Source organism: Akebia trifoliata, chromosome 15, assembly GCF_017979445.1.
Source record: "Akebia trifoliata isolate Shusen 1 chromosome 15, ASM1797944v1, whole genome shotgun sequence".
Lineage (NCBI taxonomy): Eukaryota > Viridiplantae > Streptophyta > Magnoliopsida > Ranunculales > Lardizabalaceae > Akebia > Akebia trifoliata.
Genome location: NC_141389.1, coordinates 25,925,598 through 25,940,213, shown reverse-complemented (window position 1 = coordinate 25,940,213; position 14,616 = coordinate 25,925,598). Strand labels below are relative to the sequence as shown.

General features: G+C 38.5%; 1 protein-coding gene across 3 annotated transcripts; it reads right to left on the bottom strand.

The window, feature by feature from the left end:
- Nucleotides 1-955: 955 nt before the first annotated feature.
- On the bottom strand, nt 956-13,070 carry KTF1 (kow domain-containing transcription factor 1). Of its 3 annotated transcripts, none has more exons than XM_086426907.1 (18): nt 12,831-13,070; nt 11,329-11,579; nt 10,846-11,001; nt 10,585-10,743; nt 10,397-10,495; nt 9,404-9,471; nt 8,960-9,319; nt 8,815-8,863; nt 8,571-8,726; nt 8,314-8,460; nt 8,156-8,255; nt 7,901-8,059; nt 7,775-7,817; nt 7,459-7,520; nt 7,022-7,091; nt 5,125-5,164; nt 4,952-5,012; nt 956-4,531 (listed from the first exon to the last, which is right to left on the bottom strand). In XM_086426907.1, exons 1-18 carry the CDS (start codon nt 13,006-13,008, stop codon nt 1,227-1,229), a joined length of 5,463 nt encoding a protein of 1,820 aa, XP_086283033.1. In that variant the 5' UTR covers nt 13,009-13,070; the 3' UTR covers nt 956-1,226. The 3 variants fall into 3 exon arrangements, with proteins under 3 accessions (XP_086283033.1, XP_086283034.1, XP_086283035.1); XM_086426908.1 differs by having other exon boundaries at nt 956-4,525; XM_086426909.1 differs by having other exon boundaries at nt 8,156-8,237; nt 12,831-13,069.
- Between the last annotated feature and the right edge of the window lie 1,546 nt (nt 13,071-14,616).

Sequence of the window (14,616 nt, the reverse complement as noted above, 5' to 3'; positions counted from 1 at the left end):
ATAGATTGCCCAATTTTGTGGCAAAGCCTATAAAGAATGATAATTGATATAAGTGTTAAATAAGGAATGATTAGAAGATGATTGGTGAACCATACAAAAACAAAACCCTAGTTTTTTATCAAACAATTTGCTTAATTTGTGAATTTTGGATTGACTAATTCATGAGCTTTATGAAATATTGAAAGAAAGAAAACAGTTTTTTCCAAGATCAATTTTTAGAGTTCAGGTATGTTTGATTGCAAGAAAAATTAGGTGAAAAACGATTTGCCTTGGAAAATGGGTATTTCATGTGTTTAACGTAACAAATAAAAAAAAAAATACAAGAAAATCAATTTGCCCGAGTACAGGATTTTCCACAATCATAGGCAAATCCAATTCTTAATTTGAATGTATTAGAAAAAGATTAATTTTTAGAGTATAGGATTCGTTTGATTGCAAGAAAAATTAGGTGGTAAACGGGTATTTTCATGTGTTTGATGAAGCAAATAAAAATACAATTGTAAGGAAATCAATTTATCCGCGCAGAGGATTTTCCACGATCCCCCCACACCACACACACACTAAAATTGGAAGACTACGAGTTGAACCTCAAAAATTATCTTTTTATTTTCTACTTTTGCTTGCATTGTGTGCTTGTTACTTCCTATCTTTCTTTTTTTTTTTCGACAGTACTCCCCCGTTAACACGACCATCTTAGAATAGAGGAAACTTGAGGTGTTAGCCACCGAGAACTCTACTACAAAAATTACATGAAACCTGCAAAGACAGACATCATAGAGCCGAAATTTGTTGTAATGGTCATCGACATGCCATTTATATGGGCCAAGGGGCAAAGGTATGCCATCATCACCTACAATTCCATTACACTTGCTATCCTTCACACAAAGGGGCAAAAGGGTACTAAACACTCAACACCAAGCATATTTGAAATAATAAAAGCAAGACACTGGAAGGATGAGAGGTTTAACATTCCTTACCAACTTTTACTTAGTAGTACCAATAGCAAAACCACCAATTCACTCGATTCGATACTAAACTTAAAGGTTAGATCAAGTAGTTGTTTATCAAACAAACGAAAGTCGGCAATCAAACAGAGACTGATTATAAACCACGAGATATCGAAGTAAAGATTACCCGATATTTACAACCCTAACTACCTACCATCAAAAACCAGAAAAAGTTCCTAGCCAATGTACAAGCATCGTGCCTTGACGACTTTCAGAGCATCACCACCCTCCCTTTCCACCGCTTCCATCTTTTTTTGTTGCTTGATCCCAACCCCCACTAGTTTCTTTTGCCGCTGTCGGTTTGTTCCAACCAGAAGATGTGGGTCCAACAGGAGCATTTGATCCATTCCCTGACCCCTGACTATTCCAACCACCAGCTTGTTTATTGGGTCCACCAGCTTCTTTAACTGAACCTTCTTCTTTGTTCCAACCACTGCTTCCATCTTTTGTTGCCGCTCGATCCCAACTGCCACCTGTTTCTTTTGCCGCCATAGGTTTGTTCCAATCAGAAGACGCTGGTCCAACAGGAGGATTCGGGCAATTCCAGCTGTCTGAATCCCTATTCCCTGACCCCTGGCTATTCCAACCACCACCTGCACGATCATTAGTTCCAAAATCATCTTTAGTTGAATCAGGCCCTTTCTTCCAACCGTCAGGAGCACATGATTGGTTCCAATTGTTTGCTTTAACTTTAGTCTCACTTCCTTCCGTTGCCAAACCTGTTGTTCCTCCGTTCCAACCTGAACCCTGGGATGATTTCCAACCATTGTTTCCATCACTAGTTCCACCACTTGATTGGTTCCAGCCAGACCCCTTGTCATTCCAACCACCACCTTGACTACTAGTTCCACCGGTTTCTTTAGTTGCACCAGATTCTTTGTTCCAATTCTGCCATTGTCCCTTACCACGACCTCCTCCTCCTTGGTTCCAACTTCCTGAACGATCGTTACTTCCCCAATCACCCGCATTATCAGTTGTGTCTTTGCTACTCCAACCAACTGATTGATCCTCCCCATTGGTTTTTTCTCTGTTCCAGCCACCAGATTGATCTCTCCCACCTCGACCACGACCTCGACCTCCAAAGCCACCCCGGCCTCGACCTCTATCTCCAAAGCTGCCGCCTCGACCTCGACCTCTATCTCCAAAGCCGCCACCCCTACCAGAACCAAAAGACTGTCCCCTTCCAAAACCTCTAGGTTGGTCCGACGAATCCACTGGATCACCAGCATCACTATCAGCATTGGATCCTCTGTTCCACCCAGAGGACCGACCACCACCACGAAAGAACTTGCCTCCCCTCCAATTATTATTATCTCCATCATCTCCATTCCCAAATGTTGTTTTGTTCCAGTTGTTTGATCGATCTTCATTTCCATCAGTTGTATTTGGTCCTTTGCTCCAACTGGATGATCGATCCCCCCCACCAAAAGCATTTCCTTTGTTCCAACCAGTTGTTTCATTTGTTGCTCCGCTTTTCCAACCAGTTGCCTGACCACCTCCATCAGAAGCTTTTTTCCTGTTCCAAACATCTTCATTTGAAGCAAATCCTTTATTATTATCCCAAGCAGAGGTCTGGTGGCCAGAAGAATCTTTTTGAGTATTTGAAATGTTTTTGCTGCCCCAACCAGATGACTGTTCTCCACTCCCACCAGTTTCATCATTCTCAGACAATCCTGGATTCAAACCTGATGATTGCTTACCCTTGGAGTTATTCCAATTACTGGCTTTAGTATCCCAACCAGATGACGGGTTTCCACCCATATCACTTGTTCCACTCTTCCACCCAGAACCCTGATCCTCACTGGAAGCATTCCTTTTGTTCCAATCAAATCCTTCATTTCCCCTCCCACCCATCCCCTTATTAGTAGCTGACGGTCCTTGATTCCAACCAGATGAACTGTTTCCTTCAGTTTTATTCCAATTACGGGCTTTACCATCCCAACCAGATGACTGATTTCCACCTGATTCTTCCTTTGTCACCAATTCTTTAGTCCATCCAGATGACTGCTTTCCGACAGAAGCTTTCGATGCAGACCAATTGTTTCCTTCATTATTATTCCAACCCGACGAATTGTTTCCAGTAAAACCTTTCTCACCATCTGTATGTTCTGCAGCTCTTCCTTTGTTCCAATTAGATCCATGATCATCACCCGATCTCGGTTTTCCCCAACCATCTCCTCCTTGGTTTCCATTTCCACCGGCATTTTGTTGATCCCCATCAAAAGCTTTGGTTTTATTCCAATCATCTGCTCGGTCATTGCTCCATCCAGATGATGGGCGTCCAAAAGACTCCCCATCACCAGTCCCACGCTGCTCGTCATCTTTGTTCCAACCAGATGATCGACCTCGACCAAAGGATCTTCCTCCGTTAAAATTACCTCTATTTCCTCCTCGAAATCCCCCCCGTCCTCGTCTTCCACCCGAACCCCGACCCCCATCAAAACTTGGTCTGCCCCATGTGCTGTGTTGATCTTTATCCTCATCTCCTTCTTTATTACCCATCCTTCCTTTGTTCCAGCCAAACTCTTGATCACCATCAGTACCCTTTGATCTATTCCAACTTCCATCTCCTGTAACGGTAGCAGTTCCCTTGTTCCACACAGATGCCATATTAGCACCCTCGCCATCAGTCGCACCTCCGGCATTATTCCAGCTGCTTACTCGATCTATACGTGCTGATTCAGTTTGGGTACAACCACCAGTTGAATTATTACCCCAACCCCCCGACTGATTCCCTTGTGAGGCTGACGCATTATTCCAACCACCTGTCTTACTTCCACTTGAGCCATCTTTTGCCTTCCAACCATCAGAAGCTTTGCCCCAGGAGTCTTCTGGATTTGATTTAACAGTATTTTCTTTTCCTTGGATCTCCACTGGTTTGCCCCAAGCACCTGTCTTACTTCCACTTGAACCATCTTTTGCCTTCCAACTATCAGAAGCTTTGCCCCAGGAGTCTTCTTGATTTGATTTAACAGTATTTTCTGTTCCTTGGATCTCCACCGGTTTGCCCCAAGCTCCTGTCTTACTTCCGCTTGAGCCATCTTTTGCCTTCCAACTCTCGGAAGCTTTGCCCCAAGAGTCTTCTTGATTTAAGTTAACAGTATTTTCTTTTCCTTGGTTCTCCACTGCTTTACCCCAAGCACCTGTCTCATTTCCAATTACACTTTTTCCTTTGCCCCAAGCAGGCTCCGGGTCATTACTTGTACTGTTTTTCTTGCCCCAACTGCCCATTGCATCGCTTGAACGATCTGCCGAACTTCCAATTTGGAGTTTGCCCGTACCCCAGCTATCTGTCACATTGCTACCAAAGCCTGTATTATTAGCAGTAGGTTTGTTCCAGCTGTCCGTACTTTTTCCCCAATTGTCAACTTGATCAAGTTTAGCATCAGCCGATTTGCCTTCAGATGTTGGTTTACTCCATGATGATTTTAGATCTGCACCAACGTCGATTGCTTTGTTCCAGATGTCTGTGGCTTTCTTAGAAGCTACCTTGCTCCCCCAAGGGTCATCTTCTTCATCTTTACCTTATAATGATAAGAGAATCAGAAAGTTGTTTGTTTGTATTAATAAGAAACTTTTTAACATGAAGTACTGAATTTCACATGAGTCATTGTATGTAGACATGCACTCTAAAAAAATGACGATGAAGTTAACAAGGGTTTGTCTACTTGGAAAATCAATTTCATGGGAAAACATGGTTTGCCCTTGTTTCTTTCGCCATTTAGCAAGAACCAATTAAGGGAAAATGATTTTCCAGCAGGGAGAGAATCCAAAGGCAGTCTCTCTCACGTTGACCAACGCCCAATTCCGATTATTTTCATCAGAATCTGATTTTCCATGTGCAATCAAGTGCAGGAAACAATTTTTTGACAAATTATCCCAGCAATCATACATTACTTAAAAGAACTGTAATACACTGAGAGATGCTTGGTGCTACACCTTACCTTTTTTGGGATCATCATCATTAGCCAGGGAGCCAAAAGGATTTGAAAAGGTGGAATCTAGCTGAAGTTCCAACAAATAGAAAATCTTGAAATTAGAAAATTCTGATAATTAAACAAGGAATTTATAATAATAAATGTAAAGTGAGTTAATAGGGAGAAGGTTTTGAGCCAACCAAAAAGCCAGATGAGGCAGGGAAATCAGGCCAAGAGCTCCTGCAAACATATGGCTTCATGTTAGATCCAGGAAACAATTAATGAAGTCCACAAGTACAAATAAAGATTGCCAAAACTTCAAAGCCATAGTTAACAATTAATTAGGGGTAATGAAAGTCTAATAATGGATTCCAGGAATAATAGACTAATCATGACATCTACTGAATATAGTTAACCAACTCAATAAGAGGATTCATGGTTTTAAATTTTGAATTAATTAGCTGGAATTTTTTTACTGGCCAAATTAGGGTACAGCTGTACGGGTGATTGAAATTTGTAGGGAAAAAATCTATAATTCAATGTATGAATTAGCATAAATTTTCTAAATTATAGAGAATTTTTTGTAATTTTGTGTAGAAAAAATACTGGTCAAAGTCCATGTGAATTCAAAGAATTTTTTGCAAACAAATTTATTGACTTGGGAATTTCCAGGGAATAATTGTCAAAAAGTAGAAACTAGGAAACACACTGATATAACGATATCTCAACAAATGATAACTTAAGTATGAAGATACTCTCATAAATCATTATAATGTACTTAACAGCCATTCAGTGACCATAATTGGAACTTTCACGTCTTCGATACACACTGAACCACATATGCAAGGTCAAGATCCGTATACGTATGGAAAGTTTATCTCTGTGTCCACTCCTGGCCATTGTGCCTACATGGAGATGAGCCAGTGACTTGTTTCCATGAGTATCATCCCCATAGTAAAGAAATTGGACAAAGGAGCACTTTTGAAGTTTTCTGATTGATGTGTACCAAATAAACCAAAAGTAAGAGTTCATTAGATCAGCCATGCTTTATGGAGAGCTGAGTCTAAAGTATCCAAAAAACCCAAGGATGTTGCCTGCGATTAGGTGACTGTTTGTGGAGGATCAAACATTTAAATGGTGATTTGTCGAGGCAGAGTTAGTGCTGTCTGGGAGGCCCTTTTCCACACGACCACACCAACTGTTACTAGATTATTATAGACTGAATAAACATCATTTGTTGAACCACACAGTCTATATCTATGCTTCATGAGCAACTTAGTCATTCTAAGATCAATCACTCCCCACTTTACAGCTCCAATATTCTTCATATTAAGCAACTACAGTTTTTTAAGATGATTTTTTTTATATGGCTCTTACAACTTAGTTCTCTAATATCACGAATCCAATGGATCCTCCATATACACCATAAGTAAACGCATAAATTTTGCTACATCTACATGAAAATTCAATGGCACTATATCCCTTGGATAGCCAATCTTAACATTGTCTAACAATAATGTATAAATATTAATGTATAAATATCATAAAAATTGCACTTTCATTCATGAAACCATAAAATATGCAGTAATACGTATAATACATGCAGTAAGAAATTTACTCAGCCCTATATAGAACAAGAAGACATCGAAACTAAGCATTATGTTACTATGCAAATCACTACAATTTATGACACTATTTCACACACAGTTGATGTATACCCACCAATAGCAGTACGCAAGATCAGAGACAAACAAGGTTAGTAAAGAACATTTATGTGGAGGGACATAAAATTCAGCCAAACATTTCATAAACCAAAAGCAATTTGGTCTTCTACGGATGAACATTATCTTTACACAAAACAGTGAATGAAGAAAGTAAAAGCATTCTAAACTCTCATTTTTTTATTAAGGGTCAGTGGTTAGCAAATGAAGTTGGGTTCAAGGGGATTTGAACCAAGGACGTGGGAACAACACTCCACAAGTCTTACCACATAGCTAAGTTGGCAATTATAAAAGCATTCTAAACTGATCAACAGTATCTGGTTAAATAGTGGCAGAGTACAAGTAGAACACAAGTTAGTATATGGCATTAATATACCTTCCCGTCGACGGCACCGCAGAATTCCATCCATTGCTCTCTGCTAGAGTTCCAGATCCCTCCCCCAGACCTTCAATGTAAATGAACAATCAAATCAGACTATATCACGAGAAAGTAGTAACGAAGTGCCGCAGAAACCACATGCACAGATTTTTTTTTTCTTTTAAAACATGTGGAAGTGAGAAAACATATAGGAACTTGGGAACTGTTGGTGTGCATTTGGCATGTAGTAGCAACATATTGCAAAATCAGAGAATTATAACTGATTTAATACCTCGAAATCGTGTCCTAAGAGAAAACTGACAAGGTGGATCTAAGGGGGGTAAAGTTGTTTGCTCAAACAAAATAAGTTAAAATGTACATATTGGTCTGACAAAGAAATGGAAGGGAAAAAAGAAAGAAAGAAAGAAACTAAAGCAGGATTAAAACGCATGTACCTCCAGAGCTTCCTTGTGTTCCAAATGCATCAAATGGTTTTGTAGTATTGCACTCAGGACCCCTGATATTGAAAGGGGAAAATAAACAAATAAGAAAAAGGAATAGTGACTACTACCAAACAAAAACAACTGAATCATTATTTTATTTTATTTTTGATACATGGGTATCCAGACTTGGTTTGACTATTCCCATGGACAGATGAGTCACCCCTTCCAATACGTGCCAAGTGTAAAGTAATGCAACCCACCTTAATCAGACTTAGGCAACCCGCCTTTGTTTCCAATGAATAATGTAAAAAAGAAGAAAAAAGCATACCACATAGACTTCACACCAGCCTCAGAAAGATGCTCGCGTTTAACTGAATATATTACCATGTAGAAAATTTTCAGAATGAACATCGATATACATGTGAAAAGAACCAAATATGCGCAATTAACTAACCTTTAATGATGTTCATTTTAGAATCAACCTTAACTGTAACTTCAGAGCGATATATGGCAATGACCCGGCAAAGATGCCCCTTTAGATCACCCACTCGTATTCTCAAGGATTGACCAATTGAAAAGTCTCCCTCTCTATCCTCTTGGCGACGACCATTAACTACATTCAAGCAGCTAAATTAGTAGGGGAAAAAACTTGACACTTAGAACCAAGCAGCATGTCTAAATATGGGCCTTAAAACACTTAGAAACATACAATCACGACGGTTCTCCTTTGCTTGCCATGGTTTGTTTGGGGATGTGGCATCCTCAAAACCTGCAGCACCTGATTCATCACCCTGAAGCAACCAAAGGAACTTGAGAAAGGGAAAATATAGCACTAGAACAAATCTCATCTCTGGCTTTAAGACATACAATATTTTCCTGATGGGCATCAATAGAATGACTAATTTTCTCACACAACTGAGCCTTGGCACAGAAATAACCACCATTCTCCAGTTGGTTCTCATCATAGATAAAGATAGTCCCTCGGTAAATTTGCCTAACAATCCCTTGTTTATCCTGCAAAACAAGTACAACAAATACAATAAATAAAAGTCTTTAAATGTGTATACACTTAGTAAAATACACCATAAACCACAACAGAAACTTGTTCAAAAATAGCGGTACACCTTCAATGGACCTTCCAAGACACAGACTGTATCGTTGACAGATATGATCTTCATGTTCTGGTCTAAAGCAGTAAACTTTTTATCGAAGGATCCATTCTTTATCTCATGGTGCTCAACAGTCACTACTTCCTCTTCATCCACGCCATCTTTTAGAATCTAACAAACAAGACCGATTTGAATAGCCAAAATGTAAACAGCCAAGTACAGAGGAGCAAAAAATGAATAATAAACACAATGCAACCACCTGGAAGTTGTCATCCTCCACACCTATGATCACACCAAAATCTTTCCGACTGCAAAGGAAGAAAGAATAAAAGTATGAAAAACACATAATATCTCACCGTAGCTAAAGAGATGACTAAGACCACATATGGTCTTACTTGACTTACCCAAAGAAAACAAGGTCATGCAATTCAAAACCATCCCCTTTTGTAGTCCCTGATGTACCCTCTCCTTTGGTTGTCCCTTTACCCTCTCCTTTGGTTGTCCCTTTACCGCACTTAAAAAGACTCTTTTTCTGTTGTTCACCATAAAGGTTTGACAGCCACTCCATATTATCAGACGCATCTTTACTAGAAGTCCTAAACTTCTGGAGCTCCATGGCTGAAGGTAATACATCCAAGTAGGTTAATGACTCAATGGGTACTCTTTTATACAGATAGCCATCCTTGAGCATTAAACCATCAAGTGACTCAAAGACCATTCCACTTTGACGATCACGCTTAGATTGAATATGAGGCCGAAAGTCCCTAAACAACATGAATTACAAAGAAAGAAATCACAACTAATTACATCATACAATGTCATTGTAGACACAAAATTATGCACATTACTCTAGTTCAGTCGAGCTGATCAATCTTGGCACTGGGACATCAGTTTGCTTCACAGTACCCCCACCACCCTGCAGATGAAGTTCAAATTCCTTATCATATACATGACACAAATAGTAAGGTACGTAGATTTGACGTTCCATGTAAAGAGAAGATTTCAGATTACATACTTATCAACAAAAAAAAAAAGATATTTCAGATTACATAACCCATATGAAAGCATCATAAATTCACATAAATAATAGCAGTAACAGCAGCAATCTTCCAGTGAAACATGCGTCAGTAGGACTGTCAATTATTGGGACATGTATGCCATCATATAATACGCCATGAGCCCAGATATGGTAGTGAGGCAGGGCAACAAAAGGATAATTTAAGGTTTTTAAAGGGTTCGGTCAACATTTCTTGGTGGAGTTGGTGGAAGGAGGTTATCAAGGTAAAATATGGCAACTGGAATTTTGGATGGGAGAGTGATGAATTTAGGACTTTTTATAGGAGCACTCTTTGGAAAGGCATCTCTTAAATCATGCAAGAATTTCAGTGAAGGGATGCTTATAGAATTGAAAAAGAAAGAGGGTGAGATTCTGGGAAGATCGTTGGTGTCAAATTTCACCACTTCGTATGCAGTTTCAATCATTATTTGTCTTCTAAAAAAGAATGTGCCAATAGATGAATTCATTGTTTGATATGGGGAAAAAGTTGTCTTGAAACCTTGGTTTAATGAGAGGCTTTAATGATTGGGAGATCCAGGGAGTTTTCACTGTTGAAAAGGAAAATAGTAAAGGCCAATATATCACTACAAATATAAAAAATGAAACCTAATAAAATAGATGTCCAAATCAAAATACTGATAAATTTTGAAGAAAATTGCTGAAACACTCGAATGAAACAAAGGTCCAGAAAAAAGTTGACTCAGAAGGACAACAGATGATACATGTCCATGAAAAAATAACAATCACTTCCAAAAGAATTTATGGAAGAAGGAAATATCAATACAAGTTTTTTTGCCAAGGCTTGCAGATCAATTCTTGGGATAATCTTTACAGTTGCTCTCTTTACAGTTGTTTTTTTCCGTGAATCATCAACAGCCACAACCTACATAAACAAAGTCAGACAAAATAATATTAGATTTAGACCCAATAAACTGGAAACCAACAATTCCAACTAAAGAATTCACCCCATACCTGTGCTAGGTCCCCTTTGTAATTCCCATACTTCACACGGACCCACGTGCCCTTCGAAAGTTCAGTTGATGTGTTCCGCAAAGAGAATAAATGGTGAACTTCATTTGTTGGGACACGTGACATTCTACTTGAATATATACTACAAATCCCTTTGCATGCCTGGAATGAGAAACATATCTTATTATTCTCGGAAAAATAGTAATAGAAGCGATAGTTAGAAGAAGTGATAATAACATTAAGAACAATATCTCTTTAAATTACCTCAACAATGTCAGATTCCCTGTCAGCTTCAATATAGATATGACCCTTTATATGTTCAAGAACAAATGCAGAAGCTATTTTCAGTTTAGTTCCAATAGATTGCACATCAACATACTTCTGCATAAGGCAGAAGGCTGTCTGCCGCTCCCGTCCAACCTTCAAGCAATCAATATTTAAGTAACATCAAGTGGACTACCAAAATGCAACTGGTTTGATATTTAACATCTGGGAATAATTAAAGGGTTGGGTTTCGGTGACTCATGAAGAATGACTCATGAGAAAGCACATGATCCCAACCGTTTAGATAAAAAATCTAACAGTTGAGATTAATGTGTATCTTGATAACACATATTTCTGAGATACCTATCCCGAGGATAAATCTCATCCATTGGATTTTGTGTTTAAATGGTTGGGATTATGTGTTTTTTCCATGAGTCGTTCTTCATGAGTCAAGGGATCCCGACCCATAACCAAATATTATACCATGCATTTGACTCTCCAAATAATTGGATCATTCAAGGAAGGCAGGAGAGAAATTTTGTCACCAGATCCTTTAGTATCATATTCATCTTCAGCATATACAACATTTCGTGAACCTGGCCTGTATCGCTCTTCCAATAACCTTTCAAGCTCATCATCACTAATCTCCTCTTCTTTCGGCAAAAAGGGAATATGATGGGCTTTTCCAGATTCATTCTTGCCTTTCGGCTCGGTATCAAGTCCATCCATAAAATCTGATCCCAATTAGGAAACAATAGAAATGGTCAGTGAATCTTAACATAACTTGTAATTTGACACATTGCACAAATAAATAAGACACAAGGAATGGAGACCATAAGTTATATTTAAAAAATCTACACTAAAGAAATGGGAACTCGGATGATAAACGTGCTTCATATCTTGTTTCAGGATACTATTATTTCTTACATCACAAAGGGTCTCGTGCAAATAGGCAATTAAGAATATAATTGAAAATTGACCACCAGTTTGGATTTTGACCTATCACACATCAATTAGACAACAGTAGACTCCAAATATTGAGAGGACAGTGGCCTGGCACCTGAGAAAAGAGGGCTCAATCCCAAGTGCACACTTCCACATATTAAAGAGGAGAAACAAAAGAAAACTCGAACCATAATTTATCCAATTCAGATCATGCTTTTAAATCTTGTCCGAGACTGAGATGACTCGCCCAAGTCATCATGGTCTCGTTCACCAACAAGCTGGATTTACACATCATCTTAGGATTCACACATCTCACGAGATAAACGGTATGACTTAGACGATATTTTGAAAATCTCAGCCGAGTCAGTAAAACTCATCTGAGTCAACTGGTATTTTAGATAACTGTAAACCGAGTCAAATGCGTTATCTCATCTGAGACAAGTTGATTTGTCCGAGACAACTCGGTCTCAACCATGAACGAGACGTCAAGATTTGAAACCATGATCCACTTGAGTTTAGATATCACACTTAGATTAATGAGAAACTTATAGATTCTACCACGATCTTAAAAACCCAGTAAAATATTAAACGAGAAGACATTAATGTCCGAGGAAAAACTAAAATATTATATCCCCAGAAGTAAATATCATTGTATCCAACAAAGATGAAAATTCAAATATAACAATGAGAAATCTGCAACATAATATATGAACAAAGAAACCTGCAAAAATTTGCAAACCCTAGAACATGTAAACATAAGCAAATTTCATAGAAAGACGCATTTAACATGAACCACGAACAAAACCCTAAATGCATGTACACATAAGCATACAAATTCACACGTACATTACAACATTCATGCTTGGTTTACTCATACCATCAACTAAACAAACAAAACAAAAAAACCCTAAATTGCAGTAACATTGTCAGCAAAATTAGTACAAATCAGGAGAAAAATAGCTAAAAAAACAATATCAAAACAGAACCCTAGAAATTGAGAAATCTGAAATAAAATCTTGAGGGAAATAAAAGGGTTTTACCGCGTTCAAAGTCATCATCTTCGCTTAAATCTTCGTCCTTGTCAACATCGGCGGAAACGTCGAAGAACTGAAGAACTCCGGGGGTTTTCTTCTTTCGGCCACCGGATTTGTCTGTATCATTTCGTTTTCTCTTCGATGTTGAAGCTTTTCCGGAAATTTCTTTCCCTTTTGACTTCATTTGCTACCAAAGAAGCTCAGAACCAGAAGAGAGAGAGAGTGCAGCGTGGGAGTGGGACTGTTTTTCTCTATGTGCCTTTTTATGGAAAAGGACAATGCTGTCATGGAACCAGGAATACTGAATACTCAGTGACCCTGCATCAAAGAAGCGCCACGTGGCATTAAGTTTGACACATTAGCCCCTGATTATCACTTTTTGGTGACTTTCACATTATAATGTAACTCAATTAGTGATTTATAAACATGAAAATCAAAATTTTCATCATGGAATCGAAACCTCGAATTCGGGTGGAAATTGTTGTTAATCAGAATAACATTTGGGTCGGGTCATGATTGAGCCTTAATCCGATCAAGATGGGCCGGGCGGGCTTCCGAGCTGATTTTTGAGCCTCAGTGAAATTAAATAACATTTTCTTTAAAATAATGAGAGCTTTCTTTTGGCAACCCCAACTAAATTTTGAAAAGTTTTGAAAGACTCTTTGATGGAAAGATATCGAGAGTGAGAGCGAAGTGTAGCAATTGGATCCTTAGTCGAGGAACGTATTTTACAATCTCACCCCTTTGGTTTGCGTTGTTTGATTTGCATTAGTCGAGTGCTACTACGATTTGAATACTATTTGAGATCGTCACCACTCATTTGGTCCAGGTATGAATGGTCACCTATGAAGAGATGTGTGATTTGCACAAAATTTGACTCTAGTCTAGTTTGGATTCAGAGAAATTAGATAAGAGACTCAATTGAGAGTTGAGGAAGGTGTTAGGTATCCTAAGTCATCCACTTTTGTGATTACTTAAATTTGTCAATAATTGAATTGGGTGTTAGTGTATTGGTTAAGCATTTGGATTAAACGAGAATTTGATGGTTCCTGTGTGTCAATAAGACGGATTAAGTGAAATTATCAAGATTAAACTATTTGGTACACAAGGACTTTCAGCTTAGGCATCAACACTGCCTTTCATCCTCACATACTTGAATGATCAAAGTTCTTGATTATATATTTCAATGATCTCAAAAAACATGATTTGGTTTTGCTGGGGGTTCAATGTTCCAATTTGTCTCCCTTTGTTCGATTTGGTAACGTGCATCGATTTGCTAACGTGCATCAATGTTCCAAGGGTATCTTGTAAGGGCTCAGATGAACAGATGCCCTTTAGCTCACCAACAACCTGATGCCTTCCAACGCATCCCCCAACAATACCTTCTATCATTCAAGTGGTCCACAAGCTTAAAACCAGTTACGACTCAATAGAAGTGCGCGTTGATATAGATTTCAAAAATTTCATGAAATTGAGTCTTTTTGTGATTTTCAAAATTCGAGGGACCGGTGGAATTTCAAACTATTTGAGAATTCTACTTCAAATTTTGAATTTTTTTAGTTCCCCCGATCAATTGAACCTTCGTTGGAGTTTCAAACGTTTTCGAGGTCTTGGGTACCATTTCGTCTTTTCAAAAGTGTATTTCCATAATTTAAAAAAAATCGAAGAACCCAATATTTAATCCACCCAGTCATGATGTTTGTATCTTTGATTCGATTGTCCCCGACTCAACTCAGAGTTGAAATGGGTTTGGGATCTAAAAAATTGGAAATCGAGGAAATGAACTTATGCG